This window comes from Morchella sextelata (genome assembly GCF_020137385.1).
Source record: "Morchella sextelata strain SCLS chromosome Unknown scls_17, whole genome shotgun sequence".
Lineage (NCBI taxonomy): Eukaryota > Fungi > Ascomycota > Pezizomycetes > Pezizales > Morchellaceae > Morchella > Morchella sextelata.
In genome coordinates, this window is record NW_025408632.1 from 74,376 (window position 1) to 88,085 (window position 13,710).

Sequence of the window (13,710 nt, forward strand, 5' to 3'; positions counted from 1 at the left end):
ATGAACATGCAGGTGGCGTTCTTTGTTGTGATGGGCGGTTTCGTTGCAGATGAAGCGATCCCTCCAACTGGCGTTAAATGGATGGAGAAGAGAGACGCCGAGCTAGCAGAACTCTGGAAACTAAGGGGAAAGGTCAAACGCTCTTTAAGATTTTTGACGAAGGCAGATCCCAATCCTACCCCACAGGCACCTCGCCCATTTAGAGCTATTGTAACGCCAACGGGATTCATCAAGTACATGGAAAAGGGACTCATTCATGAGGGTAGTTTTGACAAGGCTGCTATCACTGATAAAGGGAAAGCAAGCACCATCGGAAAGCTCTTGGCTGGCGGCCAGGCCCTCTGGTTAGTGGTGGCTTCGATTTCACGTTGGAGGGCGGAATTGCCTCTCACCCTCCTGGAAATACATGTCTTGATTCATGTTGTACGAACCCTATTGATCTACGCCTTCTGGTGGAACAAACCTTTAGACGCCCGTGAACCGATCAGAATTCGACTTGGGAAAGATGACAACGGGGGAAGGTTATCTGGCAACAGACCACCGAATGGTACGTTGCTATTTCCATTCCGCTAATGAGCCCGCAGAGAATTTGCCTATACATAATCTCAATTTATGCAGTGCTAATACACGGATGACGTAAATATGCCCACAAGTCCATACTAATTCACTCTACTTGTAGTGACTCTTCCTTCAGCTACTTCCTCTACAACTGATCATGGCCATAACCCGACCAAGATCGACCATGGCCAGACGTCAACAGTAATAGTTGTCTCCAAAATCTCGTCTATCCCCGCTGTCCCCGAGCGGAACGAGAGCTCGGCCGAGATCGGCCAAGCACATTCAAGGGATACAGAACATTATGCCTTGTATCCGAAGGATCTAGACGAGTTCGCATTGGAACCTCTTCAAGGGAACCAAGGGGTGCTAGTAGATGGCAACAAAACGAAAACCCTACTATAGTGTCATGCCGATGAAAGCCGCGAATACAGAAAAGAAGAACCCAACTTCATCACTTTACAATCGCCACGAACCTACATCGCATTCCATCACAAAGCTATATCATTATTCAACTTCATATGAGTGAACACCATGATCAGAAGGATGGTTCTACAATGCGGCCAAGGTTCCGAGTCGGCGTACTCTGCTACTACTTATGGAAGTTCTTTTTGTATGTCTGACAGGCGCGCTGCATGCAGCCGTTTGGAATAATGAATTCCCCACCAAAATCGAACAAGTGCTGTGGCGCACATCTGCGTTGGCAATGTGTGCTTGCAGCTTAGGTATGTTCCTTATTTGCAACTTCACGGCATATGAAAAGGATCTTATCGAAGTATTGTGGAGGTTTCATACGACTTCACCCGGATTTACTAAAATCCTCGGGTATATCTTTAAAGAGCTTGACGCGGTTTGCCGAAAACATGCCAGCGGCTATATAGCGGTTAAGAAGGCGGGTGAAAACGAAAAAAGCAGGACTAGAAGCTATGCTTTCCATCAGTGTGTAATCTGGCTGGCCTTTTGTATTACTGCTTTTTATTTCTTTTCTGTTTCTTATATCACCGTGGAGTCCTATTTGAGTCTGCGAGAAGCTTCTCATGAAACCTGGCAGACACCCCAATGGACAGATTACTGGCCACATGTGTAGCTGGCTCCGAATTTGATGGGATTTAGCATGTGTACTATTTTTTTTCTTTTTTTCAGTGGTTTTAGCTACCGTGTTTATTTCATAAATAGCTTTGTGGGGCATTGTTATTGCACCTGCATGTAACTATCGAACGTGACAGAGAACAACATGGCAGAAGGACATCAGTATATATAGTGATAAAATAGGCGATCACTTGAATAGAATCATCATCCTCCTCTCGACCTTCATTCTGACCCATTTTGAAGAACCCGGGCCACAGTACCGAAACTAGCTGACTAAGGTAACTAACGGTGTTAGTAGATCCGATCGATCGAGCTGATCGATTGGCGGAGCAACCAAAATCTCAACCTCTTGATAGGTACTGTACGGACTGTTCCTAGGCTCGGCATATCCGCCTCGCGGTCTCCATTGGAGTGATGGTTCTGCCTTGCAAATTAGAATAGATGTGAGTGGTGGTAAAGTTCAGTTATTGGTTCCACCCCACTGCATATATGCACACATTGCAGGCTCAGGTGGGTATGTGGTGCCCGAGTCATAAGCGCCTCATGACTAAAGAAGATCCCCATGCGCATTTTCCCATGTTAAAGGATAGGTCGATCATATAAGTCCATTACGCCGTGAAAAACGTTTGCTCCGATATGAAGCATGCCATCCCTTCATCTTTAGGTGCATCCAAAGGAGTGAATAAGGTCTCCTTAGAACCTTTTCAATTATCGTATAGCCCCCGGAGCACTCATCCAAGGATTTTTATCTGTCACGGATATCGTACGCAGCTGTATCAATCTCGAGATGCAAAAGGCCTACGCTGAGCTCAACCGAGAGCCTCGCATCTTAAAGAATTCCTCGAGCAGTCAACTGGGGCTATAATTCCCCAGTTGAGATACTTTCATGGTGACGGCCTGTATCCCGCTTTGTGTACGACTCTTTGAGAGAGCGCGGGGGTGTCGGGGCGAGAGTAAAGTTGCGTAAATCGAGTCGACATATCGATCGCCAAACGTGAGCTTTGAAATAAAGAAGGAAATGATGTTTCTATCGAAAAGGTCCCTCTTATAGTACTAAGCTTACTAGTTAGTTATCAGCATGTAAAATTCCTGCAGAAAGCTGGGGATAATGCTGGGGTCGATTGGAACAAAACAAGTTAAGTTATAAAGGGCGGAAGATGAATAATTAGGATGTGTAGAAGCGTACTGCGAGCAGCGCGATGATGATGCTCGTTCCTTAAAGACTGATCATATGGTGGGGGAGGAGGATGGATGTGTACCGGGTGTGGGTGTGCACGTAAAGTACGAAGACACCCCCATGTCCGTTTTTTTCATTGGTTGACTTTGTAACAACGCCATGGGGTAGCAACATAGCAACCAATGATGCAGTACCATTTTTACTTAGACTTATGTGGGAAAAAAATACCGAGACGTTCTGATATATTTGCACTTAAAAAATCGAATTAAATTGTTAAAAATACAAACAAAAGACCAGTAGTATCGCCCTTGCCTACCGCTTCATCTGGATAGCATTTTGAGCTTCCAGACTCTGTTGGGGGTTGTTATTTGATGAAATTGGAGATAAATAAGAGTCAAATTGAGGTGATGGAGGTTGCTGGCAAGAAGCTACCCAAATACTTGCTTGGCTGCCAAGTGTCACTTTAATTCATATCAGCCCAATCAGAGCTTTTTTCAGACCCTCATTTTTTTAAAAATTCCCCAAAAGGGGGTTCTCAGTACTTACCCTCAATCCCGGTACGTTCAGCTGAGATGCACCCCAACCCCAACCCTTAGCCCCGCACACGCCAAGAATTCCTCGAGTGACCACATATGATCCAACACAATCCCAGTTCCTACGTATACTCTACTCGTGGACAGGACCAGGGTGGTGAGTCGTTTTTTTCCGTTCTTCATTTCAACCAAATACTCTGAACGACTCTCTTCACCTTCAGCACCTCTCCCTCTCCTCCGCCCCTATCCCCCGCGCCCGGGAATACCTCCCTCCTGCGAATCGTAGTCTCGGCGCTATCTAGGCGCGGTCATTTTATCCGATAAGCCTTTCCAGCAGTGGCCCCCTTTCCCTGTCAGCTTTGTGATGATGACTACCCTTTCTTGAGCGTTTATGTCATATACCCGGTCCTGACTACTTCTTTTGCTGCGTGTAGTAGTTTATAAACCATCGTCAGACTCGCTAGGACTAACCCCTCACCTAGCCTCGCTCCACTCACTAGACGAAAATGGTTACTTTCATGACTTCCCTCGTCAACATCCCTGCATAGGTCGATTACCTTTATGATGTGGACTGGAGAATATCGCTGAACATCTTCCCGGATCGATTATTACCGACCCCATTTGAACTGGGGCTGCTAAGTGGTAGTGTATTGCCGTGTGAGTAATCTGTCAGCACCAGCCAACATGCACTGGGATGCAGAGGCCGATCGAAAAAGTTCAAACCCGGTGTTGCTTTGTGTATAGATTGGAAACAATCAGGCAATACAACCCAAACCCTTAGCTCCGCACACCCGAGTGACGTTTCATGAGTCAGCTCGTAAAGGCTTGGCGCGGCAAATGGGAGCTGGACAAGGGAAGAACGGTAATGGGTAGTCGGCTGATACGATAAGGTGCTGCTTGTGCTGTCGGGTATACGGAGTGGCGGGCTCTGCGTTTTGCGCCAACCGCTGGGTGAAGGGGGTGGCTCGGAGGAGTCGCCCTCGTAAGTGGAGCTTTTAAATTGGTGCCTTAGTGATGATTACACCTTCCGCCAACCACGATCCCCAGAAAAAAAACTTAGTTTGTGCTTCCTCTCATCCGACGGATCTCGTTGATAACTTGTGCACTGGTTCAAATATACCTGAATCCCTATCGAGTGCTCACTTCCGGATCGAGATCTAGAAAACTTTTCAGATGTTTACCCGGATGTAAGAGCACCCAAAGGTTTCGGAGTATTACCGAACCTGTAATATATATCTAGCTGCGGAGTCTATGAAAATATAGCAGGTGTATGTTAGCACAAATGCCAAGATAGACGAGTGAGCGTTCATGATCTTTCTACGGGTTAGGGTTACTTGGTTGTGTCAACGGGGCCAACCAACCAACAGAATGTCTCCCGCACTACAGTGCACCATAAAAAAAAACCCAGAATGTTCACCAGTAACTCCCGCTCGCTGCGCCGCAAACCTAACTACCATCGAACACCACCACGATATATGTCCCCCAAAGCTTTGCCGTCGTTTCCTTGCACCGCTTCTTTAGCTCCGCTCACGTTGCGGCCTAGCGCTCTCATTGACATTTTAGCCTCTTCGTACGTCGCCCTATTCATCAAAAAGCTGCTATCGTAATACTAACTAGTTGATAGCACCCCGATCGCGTGGGCCTGTTCCGGGGAAAAGAAACAACCAGAGAGATAAAGCACTCCCATGAGAGGTCGGCCGATGGATATTATGGATGGCACAAGGAGAGAGGGCATCAATATACTAAAGGACATTAAGATCGGCCGTGCTCAGAATCAACTCGAGAGTATCTAATGGTACAGCTAATTCTATATCGACATCGAAAGAGAGTCCAGGATATAGCTCTACCTATCTGTCAGCTCGATTCGCTGGATTCGCTGCTAAAATAGATCACTGAGTATTTTGATAACTGGAAGTGTCAACGGTGATGAAGTGTCTCGGGGGATTGGTAGGAGAGAAGGTTGGTTTATGAGAGGAGACTTGAGCGACATTGTCTAAGCGGAACCCATTGGAAACCTTATTTTTTGCCATTAGTCACCACGCAACCTAACTTCCTCCTCTCTCTCAGCCGCACATACGAAAGAAGGGGCTGCTTATTTGTCCCGATATAAAATGTAGTCGATTAGCTCATAGCACGGACACGCGCGGTCCCGCCAGCTCAAGAGCTAGAGGACACGTTCCATTCTTCCCGTTTGATTTTGCCATCTGCGCTAATGTCCTTGCAAACCTCCCTGATTTGTCCTTCTATCCATGTAGTTGAATACAACAGGTTCTTCACCTCCTAGTATTACCTTTTCATCGCTTCGCCCTTTCTCAGTTTACCAACAGCTCCCGCTCCTCTGCAGACCAATTGCAAGGGTTTGCCTTTACCGTACCACACACAGAAACCTACACATTGCCTGCATCATATGCGGATTCACTAGATGCGGATAAAGAAACATACCTCGAGGAAACGGACGTTTAATTGCGAAAGATTGGGAGAAATGTGTCCGGAACCGCCGCTGCGAGGTTAAATGGCTTTCTTCTTCCTCGTCTCAGTCCTGGACCAAAAAGCCTTCTCCGGAAGATTAACAGTGGGTTTGAAAATTTACCACCAGTTGATCATTTAAAAGTTAACATTGACTAAATTTGTTCTATTAGATCGCACTAAAGATTCTCTCAACTCCAACTCTCACTCGACCTTGTGGTCTTTGGTTACATCGACCTTTAGGTCATTACATGTATTGATTGTCAAGCGATGTAACCACGGTGGTCTCGGCATCTTTGGAGACCTCCTAGTTAAGCCTATTTACAGTACCAGGATACCTGGCAAGACCACCCTGAATTCAACCTCGTCTTTTCTTGCGTCATTACTACCGGGAATTAAACAACTGGAACCATATCACATATGATATGCTCGTCACAATAAGAGGCTATGGTTTTATAATTTGTAACCCCTCCATGAAGATCCTGATAACTACATTCTGATTACAATGGTTGAAATACCAACCATTCGTCAAGATCAATGGATGACGAAGATTGACAGTGGATTAGAGTACATGTAGTTATAGGAAACACTGAGGAGTGCCTTGACTGGTCTTTCCGGTTTTATTTTCATCCGAGGAGGTTTCGAGACACAAAATAACACTCGACGCCACGATCTGATAATAGCGGTTGTGTTGCAGGCAGCTCGCGAAAGAGCGGGCAATACAACAATGAAGTTATATCGCAATTTGAAACTGTGGTCGAGCGGCTCGCGGATATCAGAGAAAGATATTGTCTTCGACGCACCATAGAAAAGAAACATACCATACCGAAGGCACAATTAAGACTAATTTTTCGTTTGCTTTATATTTACTTTTGTTAATTGCTTCACACTTGATATTTTAACCAGTGATATTCTGTCGAAGACCTATGATCGAAGCGAGGAACAAATACATGCCAAAAAGGAATATCACACACAGACATGCAGCTCAGCAGCAACCTCTCACAATCGTTTGTCATATCGTCTTCCCTATAATCCGCGCCAAGATATAAAACCTAACCCACATAACCACCACCGCCAAGCCCACGGCGGCCAAATCCATAAACCCACCCATCTTCTCAGCTTCTCCTAAAAGCAATAAGGATCTCTTTGTCCTTTCCTGGGGCAGAGACGGTTGCCTCAGTCTTTGGCTGACCCGCTCCCGGCTCCCCCAGTGGTGGGAGGGTACTCCATTGGGCTCCTTAGCCCTCAAGCTCCTAGTTGGAGCTTGAGGAGGCCGGGGTCAATGCCTGCCCCCCCTCCCCGATAAAGGGAGGGGTTAAATTTAGAAGGTTTCTGCGGGTGTGTGTGTGTCCGCCCTCTCTTCCCCTGGACGGAATAGGGGGCACGTTTTGTAGTCCTCTCTCTACCCTTGATGGGCGGGAGGGGAACGGTCCTTATATAGCCGCCCTCTATTCCCCTGGTGGGAAGAGTGGGTACCTTTTTAGCCCCCTCTCTTAAAGAGAGGGTAGTAGTTCTTTCCGGCGCTCTTTCTTCCCCCGGTGGGAAGAGAGAGGAAAAATCTTCAAGTCTTTTTTGCGCCTCTGGCCCTCCCTCCTTCTTTCGAAGGAGGGAGGGCCTTTTTTGCGTTAGGTCGCGTCGTCCGCTGCGCTGCCCTCTCCTCTTCGCAAGAAGGGGAGGGGGCTTTTTTGCGTTAGGTCTCTGTATGCTTCCCCGCCGCGCTGCTCTCCGTTGTGTCCCTGCCTGGTCCCGGGTGCTACCGAGGGCCTGAAAGGAGTAGACGGATCGCAGCACGACGCCGTGTCCTGCGCCTGGGCGAGAATCTTACTGCCCGGCGAGGTATATACACCGTACATGCACCCAAAGAGACCGGAGAAAAAGTAAATTCCGGACCAGTCAGAGCAGACGCAACTTTGTCTACCTTTAATTTCTCCTCTTTTACTCCCGATAGCCCTTCTCAACCATACCACCGGCACCAGCCAACCAGACCCCCGCCCCCCCCGCCCCCCCACCCCCCGGACCACTGCCAAGATAGCCGAGTGATCACCTGTGATGGCAACGTCACCCTCACTCTCCCGAAAAGCACTTCTCAAACCGTCTTTCAATACAGGGGCAGATACGGAGCCTCAGCCTCTAATCACAAGATTGCTTCTTATGCAGCAATGTTGTTTTAACTAGGGGTGCACCCGGTGCACCGGGTGATACCACCCTGAGCATGAGGTCCTTTCCAAAGTTATTTCTATATACATATCTCTTAGAGCCTGGCCTATGTCATTATGAGCTTATCATCTACCCTACCAACCCCCTGTCGTAATTCTAGACTCCATTCAATACTGACTACACTGGGTACAGGGTTATGGTTCTTGGAAGTTTTGTTCTTTTCGATATATATGTACATGGTGCGACATCATAGAGTTCTTCTTTAGCTACTTGTAAATTTGCACTCCTCAGCGGAGCTGCCGCTATGAAGCTAAAACCGGCCCAAATTTGTCAAGACAAAAATAACCAAGCCAGAATATACGAAACCTGCCAACGTCTGGGGATATAGTTTTCAAGATTGTCTTTGATAAAAGTACCACCACAACCACCCCCTCTCAGGAAGGCCCACGGGTACAATCATAACTCGATGCTACCGAACTAACAACCATATCGTTTTCCTCCTTGATACTGCCCCCAATCGAAAACCGGAGGTGATGGCATGTAATTTTCGGACGCCAAACAAGTCCCCCTTCGATGCTAGTCGCAGCCTTGGCCAGCAGAAGGCAGCGGAGAAAATACATACATGTAATTTCTCCTAGATTCAACAAACGTCAGCAAAATAATTCCAATTGGGTTAAAATTGAAATCTTACCTTGACGCTATCCGAATCAATGGCCTTTGTTCATGCATTTGCCGGTGATGAAGGTGAAGGTAGTGATCTCTGGTTCCTCATCAAAGGACACAGAGAAGGCCAAGTAAACACCTCCGACAAAAAGCCCTCAAGCTCAGAGCAGAGAGTGATGGATTTTCCCCTTGTCCGGCATGCGATAAGCGAGGAAGCCAGACCAGAAATAAAAGGGTCAAGAGATGGCTAGGCCTCGTCCCGAAAAAGTAGAAAAGTGCATCTGGGTTGGCTGGAGATCGCGATGCACCTCTTGTCTCTTCGGTGATACAAGATTTCCCTTGAGTCGGAGAGATGCGAGAGGTCGGATGAACGATGTTTCTAGCACCGATGTTGAGCGACTGAGTGAGTGAGTATAATGAAATAACAAGAGTATATAAGGGAGATACTCTTTATACGGGCTGAGTCTTACCTCGGCGCAGTTGGTGTACACTGTACAATTAGCCGATTTTGTATAACACGGCGGTAAATACGCAGGCAACCGAACAGTGTTCTCGTGGGTTCAATTGAATCTTAAGTTTTGACCAAATCGGTCTTTGCGGTAGAGGTTTATGCATGCCAGATATTCATAAGTTATAAAAGCACTTCACGGTATCGATCACCAAGCTAGTAGATCTCGTCGATCCTCGAAGCGCCAATCTAGCTCAAAGGTCTGGGAGTTGCCACAATACCAGCACGGTTTATGAAGGAACACCTTTCCCATACATCTCTAACGCCTCTATTGGTGTGGAGACGATTAGAGTTGTACAATCTGACATCCATGACCCTCCCAAGATTTCTATCCATCCGCCGCGTCAGTCAGACAGCCCTTCCTGTCCCACAACCTCCCGTCTCACGCTTCCAATATCTCCACTTCGAACAGAGTTTCTCGACCCAACCAGGGCCCTGGTTCCAATTAGTTCCTCCCCTCCGAGCATGCATCACGGCTAGTAGGTTCTACATTCTGCACCAGCTTGGTTGCACATCTAGACATACCTGCCGTGACAGGCGACGGTGGGACGAATTCACACACATTCTTCATCTACAATTACTGCGAAAGACAATCTATACCGGGAAACAGCTATGGTGATGCAATAGTACCATAGCCAGAGAGCAGTTAGTCATACCCACACACTAATTTCCCGAGACATTGGCGGGTAGATGGCCGCGCACGGGGAGATCGTGTCCTCTACTGCTATACTAGATGCTGATAAACTTACTAGAAAATATTGCGGGTTTGCTGTGCTAGACCCCTACAGGACTTTCACTTCGTGTCAGATCGTCAGAAAAGCTACATCTTCCAACTATAAAAGCCATTGACCACTCCGAGAGCCCTAAAGGACACTTCCGTTAATAGACAACCACGATATGCTCGGCCATGTATGCGGGGCGGATGAACCTTTAGCCAGGCCATGTTACCAGGCCTTGCATGATCACGTTAGATCACGCCGAATAATGCTCCTACTACACAAGCTCTACCTTGCTTCATAATTAACCTCTCTAGGACTTAAGCCCCGTAACACCACAACCCAGTTTTCACTCCCTGACGGAAACTCGCCCGCCTAGAAACCTTACTTTTCAAGCTCAAAAGGCTTAACGGACTCTCTATAATAGAATTCACGCTCTCTATCATACACCCCACCACCCATTGGCTACCGCGGCAAACATACTCCCTGAGTATTCGGCGGCCAGCTAACTGCCCATCACTCCGATATATACCTCCACAACCCCACCCAGCTACATATACATACATGTAGTGTCCCCGTACCACCCACAGTCGGGAAACCCCCATCCGCTACCTCTTCACCACGTTTCCTAAGCACTGGGTTCCTACACGACACATGTCCTATCATCATCGCACATTTGTTTGTTCGCACACGCGCATGATCCCCGGCGCTCGACATACATACATACATGCACACCTGCGTTGCCTGCACCCGTACGTGCCTGTACCTGTACCACGACTGCAATAACAGTGCCCGCTATCTATAGCAGCCTCCCTCTATACGTACCCGCCGTATAAATCCGACACTCATAACTCAGTTCTTGCTCGATATCTCACACGCATTCATCTCGTCCTCAACACCCGTAACTAGCAGCCAGAGTACCTGAATGTGCATCTACACCAAGACCTACTACGAAGTGTGCGGTACGTACTTACTTCCCTCGCCCCTGAAACGTAAAATGCAGAAATTGATGGTCCATATAGGGCATAGCCGTACGCCTATATCGTTCTGTAAGCAGTATCTCGAGCACTCGGGGCCCAACCAGAAGGCGTGTCCGTCTATTACGTGGGGGTCACCTCTTATAAGGCCTGGCATCTGCAAACGTACTTTCTGCCCTTATGTTGCGTTATAAGTCCAAACCTGCTGATGTTCCACTTCTGGTGCGCAGATCAGGACTGTCGATATACCCTCGCCGGAGGTACACTAGTATAGCTCCATAGCCTTCACTATTCCGAGGTCGGATGGTGGTTCAATACTTCACTCTCCTCCCTGGCCGTTTATATGTCGATACTTCTTCTAACACCTACGGTAAGAACTATCTTCATCATAACCAACAGGGTTTGGTCAGGGTTAGGGTTTTCATGATATTATTTTCTTTCGATTTTTGAGATATGGGTGTTCCTTGTGGCTAGGGTATACTTAATGATCTTATCTGAGATCTTCATTATATTTTTACAATACGTGTTTTCTTAGAATTCGTAGACTAGATGGTTTTTCATTTCTGTGGTCACTGCTCCGTTTTTTTTTTTTTTTACGATACAGACGAGATTATGTCGCAATATATTGATTTATGTTTTTGGTGCATCAACACTAGTCTATGTGAGCTTATAATTATATAACTCCAAATCTGTAAATTACAGCTTAATCCATGACCCAGTCCAAGGGTCTTGAGGAATTCTGAACGCCAAGTTCAATCTCAGCCAAGATCCCACCCGAGAAAAACGTCCTAGAAGAACTTAACCTAATCGCTCCACTTCAACATAAAAGCTCGCGCGCAACGATCCATTCCCGACACACTGTGATGCCCTTGTATCAATTCCGAACATGGGCCGTCACTCGAGTCATCTTGCCAAGACCTCTCTGTTCCTGGCTCAAGCCTGCGGCACAAACGCCACCCCAGGCGGTAGGGAGCGCAAATTCGCTTCGATTAAAGGTTACTCTTTGAATGAGTAGTAGTCTGGTACTTTTACCACTATATTCGGCGAGGAAATGGACATCCTTAAGTTGCCGATGGAGTACACATTGAACCGGAACTTGCGTGGCCGGTACGATTCGATCTAATACCAGGGGAGAATGTAGCCAGAAAACACGCAGGCGTATGGATAATCCCCTGGCAGCCAAATAGTACTCGGATTCCTTCTTCCAAACCGACGTCCTAACCTCCACTGAGCTGTCTGACTCGGTTCCTTGACGAGAAACGTCAGCGTCCTCAGCTTAGCAATGAAAGGAAAGGGATGGACAATTAAAATACAGATGAGTATAGGTGGCCCAATGCAGAAGTACTAAAGATGGCGACCAACTTCATTGCGCTATCTAGACGACCACGCCAACCAGTGGCACCCAGCAGGAGAAAGGAAAAGGCGCCAAGTCTTCAAACGGCCTAAATAGAAACACTCTCTCGACATCTTAGGCGCGTGTAGAGCTTTGACTGCTGCCTGTAAGTCGAGATTGCCGTTAATGGTTGTGGGATGTTGATATTCTGCATCAGGATACATCCCGGAACTTTCGCTGCTTTCTTGGTTTTTTTTTTTCTTCCAGGTGACGCCATATAGATGTTCACGTTAGCACCTTGATCGAAGTGATGCTATATTGGAATTTTAGGTGCTTTGTGTCTCTATGATGCTTTTTCGGCCCCGTCCCACTGCCATATTATATATTCTAAGATTGAACTTAGAATACCGATGGGAAGACTGTCCTGTCGATAGGTCCGATGGCAAAGATTTATAGAATCTTCGACACTGCTTCTGGCGGGAATGATTATTTTCGTGGCGTGTGGAGGAAGAAGAGGTGGCTCTCGGTATGATAGTGACTCCGACTTTGCAAAATAAGGTTTCAGTGACATGATGGCTTCAGTGGATTTAATCTTTGCATTGTGAAATGTACATACACATATATAATTGAAAAGAGTCAGATCAGTCCAAGACTACAATTCATGAGTTATTACTTAGCTACAGCTACAAATTTTAAATGAATTCCCACGGCCAAATGACGTACTCCCGAAGTGAACATAAGATCTCCACTATGTCGTTATCTTATCATCCTTGTCTTATAGTCTTATCTTATCTTAACATTAGTATCTTGATTGCTTACTCCATATGCGCCAAGGCTTGAGAGAAACTCAAAGCCGGGTCACGATTTATCACTCGAAATTGACACACACACAAGTAGAATAGCGAACACCCGTAATATAGCTCATTCTCTACTTGAATGCTTTGATTCTAGCTATATAACTATGCCTCACCCACCGAATAAGTCGCAAATGGCTTACTAATTCTCCCCTGACCTTGGATAGAGGTTTTAAACAGAAGTGGGGGGGCCCGGGGATGGAGCTGACATCCGCCCCCAGGGAATCGAACTTTTATGACCATTACAAGTACTAGTTTGCTATTCTTGCTCCGGGCAGTATCATATTTGGGAGAACAGTTGTGAGAGGCCTCTATGATCAAGTCGATTCTAATGTGGTTAAGGGCAGAATGACCGGGAAAGGCATTATTAAACTCGCAAAATTGTGGAAATTTATCACTATGATATATGTACCTTTAACCTTATCACGAGCCGTTATATACATAGTTTGTGAGGTCGTTGCTACCAAGAATCCTCAGGACTTAATCAATGCATGAGTATACGAGTATACGTATATTCTGGTTATACTGCAAGCTCGCGTCTTTTCTTTATCAAAAAGAAAATAACAATGAAAAAGCATCAGGCGGAGATGTTAGAGCCGGAGAGGCTATGATCAGGTTTTGGGTCAACAGGATCTGGCTTCAATATTTTCTTTAAAACTCTACTTTCGTCGGGATCCGTCAC

General features: G+C 46.6%; 1 protein-coding gene across 1 annotated transcript; it reads left to right on the forward strand.

Annotated features, from left to right (window-relative positions):
* H6S33_004164 (uncharacterized protein) lies at positions 1–960 on the forward strand (the record flags this gene model as incomplete). The annotated part of the gene is made up of 2 exons (XM_044835634.1): positions 1–547; positions 680–960. 2 exons carry the CDS (start codon positions 1–3, stop codon positions 958–960), a joined length of 828 nt encoding a protein of 275 aa, XP_044690902.1.
* Positions 961–13,710: the final 12,750 nt, after the last annotated feature.